General features: G+C 31.3%; 1 protein-coding gene across 1 annotated transcript; it reads right to left on the reverse strand.

Moving 5' to 3' along the window:
• Positions 1-1,472: 1,472 nt before the first annotated feature.
• LOC143254282 (uncharacterized) lies at positions 1,473-3,873 on the reverse strand. The gene is made up of 4 exons (XM_076509185.1): positions 3,719-3,873; positions 2,543-2,639; positions 1,978-2,115; positions 1,473-1,782 (listed from the first exon to the last, which is right to left on the reverse strand). Exons 1-4 carry the CDS (start codon positions 3,774-3,776, stop codon positions 1,743-1,745), a joined length of 333 nt encoding a protein of 110 aa, XP_076365300.1. The 5' UTR covers positions 3,777-3,873; the 3' UTR covers positions 1,473-1,742.
• Positions 3,874-4,147: the final 274 nt, after the last annotated feature.

Below are 4,147 nucleotides of genomic sequence, written 5' to 3' on the forward strand. Positions count from 1 at the left end.
ATAGTGTATTTCATGTATACTCTCTTGTGACCAGAGACAAAAAACAATTCTTAGTCTTCACAAAATAAACAACAACAAACTAACCATCAAAATCCATTTAGAGCCAGATCCTCAGTTTTGGTAATCCTCTTGTATTTGACATTGAGTTATTGTAATTATAAACAGCTGTTTCTTATAAGAACATTTTTGGTTCCCTGACATACTTTAATCAAATTCCTAAGTTTCTTTACATCCCTCATCTTATTTGTCAAAACATGTTTCTAAAACTGTGTCGTTTATCTTTAATTTTATTTACTTTAAGTACTGGTTTAGCCATTCAGGTTTAATTTTCCGTGTGGACTTTTTATTGTTTTTAGGAACACACACTAGTCTTACATGAAAATCAAATATTCAATAAAGACGTCTTAGTTCTGTTCCATCTCACGTTTTACTGGATGGACTTCACACGTTCCGAAATCCTAACGTACAGTTATCCAAGTTTGTTTTAATGTAAAACGTGTCGCAGTACTCGTCGGTTTCTCTTATGTAAAATACATCGTACGTTTAACTCCTTTGCATGACAGTTTTTAATACAGTTTAAGTAGATAAACAGTTTTCTTCTTACATTATGTATTCACGTTAAATACACATGTAACAATAGTATACTTGAGTGCCCCCCACCCAAGACATTCATCTATCTCTACGGGTAAACCTGTCTTCTTAACAATGTTCTTAACAATTTTGTGGTGCAGTTTAAATGAACTGAAATTCATAAAATTGTTCAGTTCAAAGTGATGTTGTTTTTAACCTTAAGCATTCTGGTTGTTTTCTTCTCGTGTATATGCACCAGGATATGATTCTTAGTTATTAATATAACTAACAAAATTCTTCTCTAACGCAATTTCAATTAGTTACTTTTGTTGGTTTTACATGTACAATCAATACGATATAGTCGTTAAACAATGTTGTGCTGCAGTATTTAGAGGACATTGAAGAACTCAAGTATTTCGATCCTAGTTTGTTCAAACCAGGATAACACGGTTTATCGCTCAAATGTATAAAGGGAAGACAACAGTATTATTTTCCTTATTGATGGGTAGTTGTGGTCAATCTAAAATAATTTTTTGACAACACAAATTTTAAGGTACTTAATCACACACAGCGAAATTCTAGGATGTCGGAAAATTCATTAATGATATCTGAAACCATGGCTACTTTAGTTAAGGGATTGTGTATTGGACTGGTTTAGATTTTACATACAAAGCTAAACAAGGGCCACCTGTGGTTTGCAGTCCCAAGTTTTGAGCTGACACACTAAGGAAAAGGCAATTAGTCAATAGCACTCGACAAACTGTAGTCTGTTCTTATATTTTTTAGTAGTACTATTTCATAGTAACCCCATTTTTGACAACGCTACTCTGACTCTGAACACGTCTAAATTTGAATTTGAAGAAGTCAATAGTCACCAAAAACAGGGAAAAGAAACACGCGAAATCAGTTAACAATTTTATTTTTTCATTTTGAAGCGTCGTACATAAAGTTATTAAGAATAGATTTTACCAATACATTTTATTTGAAAATCGATTTACTTTCTTTTTTAACACGAATTAGTATTGATTTAAAGACGATAACAAGTATAATGTAGATTAGTTGTTCAAACGTTTAAAAATAAATATCTCATTACTTTGATTATTGATTTAGGAATGATTAAGGTTGCTTTGATGTCATCGGTAGATGGCGATGGTGTCATCAGTTACTGCACTCTATTTGCAAGACTCTAGTGGATCCTCACGCATCATTTTTCTGAAATACGAATATTGTAATAAGATTTTCAGGAATTATTTAACAAAACTACATAACAAAAGATGATTTCCATCAAGTTTTATATTTAGATATTTTTTTAAATTTCTGAACAAGACTATTAATAAGGGAAAAATATGTTTCATAATTGTAACTAAAAAGTCTAGACCTTGTCCCCTGTAAAGATGTGGTACTTACCCGCAGTAGTGGGACTGCATCATACATCGGTTTCCATATATCTTGCCTTCAACACAAACAGGTTTATAGTCAGCAGTACAGAAAGCAGGACAGAGTTCATGTCCGCGACAAGTTTCCCATGATTCAGCAGGTTTTATCCTTTTAAAACAGAAACACAACGTCGTAAAACAAACATCATAAATTGGATATCAGTGTTATGTAACAGTGAAACGAAAACACTTGTTTGTTTGTTTTTTTACTTTCTTCATTATAAAAAATTAATTGGTAGATTATTTAGGAAATGGAAAACTATAGCATTTAACATTTATCACTTCGAAGGTGTTTCTGACTTACTATTTCAAGCAGCTTAATAATAAAGTACGTTGGGATTAGAAGGTACTGACTGTGTATATCTAAAGATTGTAAAGGTAAAAAGGTCAAGTTTTGAATTACGCAGGTAATTTTGGAGTACAGATAAAACTGTGTGAGAATAGGGTGTTGTTTTCTGTTGTTATTGGTAACAACTACAAATCACGTGAATCATAATAACAAAATAAATACATACATAGATAAATATATTACTCACCCTGAAGCTTTAAGAAAACACTCATTACCGTAGACTTTCCCATCAGCACCGCAGACGGGTTTGTAAATAAGAGGACAGGGAGATGCAGTAGAGGGCGCTATAAAAGGAGAAATATATATATAGATCAAGATAAAATTAATCAACGAGTAAGAAATCGGCACCGGATATTCAAACGAAAGAAACCAACTTTGCTTTGTTTTGTAGACCAGAATTGGATAAGAAAGAGTTATAGTTTTAAAGAACTATAAAAATTTTGCAAGTTTTTATTTTATTTAGTTTGAAAGTCATACTACGACGGTTTTCACGATTCGTAAAGTAGCGACAGCGTGTTGTATGTTATTAATAGCAAAGCCACAACAGGCTATATGCTGAGTCCATCGAGGGTAATCGAATCCCTGATTTTAGCGTTGTAAATCTGAAGGCTTACTGCTGTCCCAATGGGGACGTTAAGTGTGTTATAAGATGTGTTTTGTGTAATAACTCGAACAGTTTTATTAAATAAGATTTAAAGTACCTTAAAAGTTAAACAATATATTTATGTAAAAGTTGGAGTATAAGAATGAATAGATAAAAGTTATAATATAGAAGAAAATGATGCAGGAGAAACGTTTAGATGAAATCAGAGTTGGATAAATCACGTAAGAGAAACGACAGTTCAGATTCTACGTCTGGTTGTTTGTCAAGTCGTTTAAATGACTGATGGACATCGTCAACAAATCATAACATTTTAAGTTTATTAAAGTTTTTCGTTATAACTAAAATGCTAAATTATACATATTAGATAACACACAATAAACATAAAATTAATAATATTGGAAAAATAAACTTCAAGTTGAAGTGTAGGATACAGTAAAATAATGAACAACAAATAAAAAGTCTTAATTAAGCCTAGTTCACATCTCAAACAGAAGTAGTGAACAATGAAAATATTAGAAAATTTTACTAAAAATTATTAGAAACGCCCTCTTTAAGTAAAATTAGTAAAGACATATATTTACATATTAAATCAAATGTATCAAGAGTTATGTCTTGGATACGACTCTGGATAAGGATATAATTTAATTTCTAATCTGTATATTTATAGTTATTAATGTATGTGACAAAAACAAATTGCTTGTTTTCGTTAATTTACAACTAAACATATAAACAGATGAAAACGTTTGTTCAATAGCTCACCGGTTACTGCCCACACAACTACGACAAACAAAAATAACTTGGCTTGAAGAAATTCCATTGTTCGTACATGCAGTTACAAAGAAGTGCCGGTTTGCACTTTATATTTAACAGCAGCAGAACAGCGACATTTACATAATAAATCCTTAACTATGAGAATGCAGCCAGATGTACAACAAGTAATGTCGCAGAATGACATCCAGATAAAAAACTATAACAATTAGTCTACAACTCTCTTAATAGAATAACGATTCTTATTTTGGGTGAGACGAAACTCACCCGAACATTATCTAAAAATAGCAAGTGACAATACAATATGTGTTTAAAAACATATTTTATATCAAATTTTTAACTTCGCTTTTAGAGACAAATAAATTTATTTATCTAGCAAAACTCTCGTGTTTCCGGTTTCTATTAAAACTCAAGTTTAAT

Source organism: Tachypleus tridentatus, chromosome 6 (assembly GCF_004210375.1).
Source record: "Tachypleus tridentatus isolate NWPU-2018 chromosome 6, ASM421037v1, whole genome shotgun sequence".
Taxonomy (NCBI): Eukaryota; Metazoa; Arthropoda; class Merostomata; order Xiphosura; family Limulidae; genus Tachypleus; species Tachypleus tridentatus.

Excerpts from the sequence above, each read along its gene's own strand:
- LOC143254282 (XM_076509185.1), bottom strand. The coding sequence starts at position 3,776 with ATGGAATTTCTTCAAGCCAAGTTATTTTTGTTTGTCGTAGTTGTGTGG. Across the intron at positions 2,640-3,718 it reads AGTTGTGTGGGCAGTAACCG|CGCCCTCTACTGCATCTCCC; the intron begins GTGAGCTATTGA and ends CTCCTTTTATAG. Across the intron at positions 1,783-1,977 it reads ATGCAGTCCCACTACTGCGG|AAAAATGATGCGTGAGGATC; the intron begins GTAAGTACCACA and ends TTCGTATTTCAG.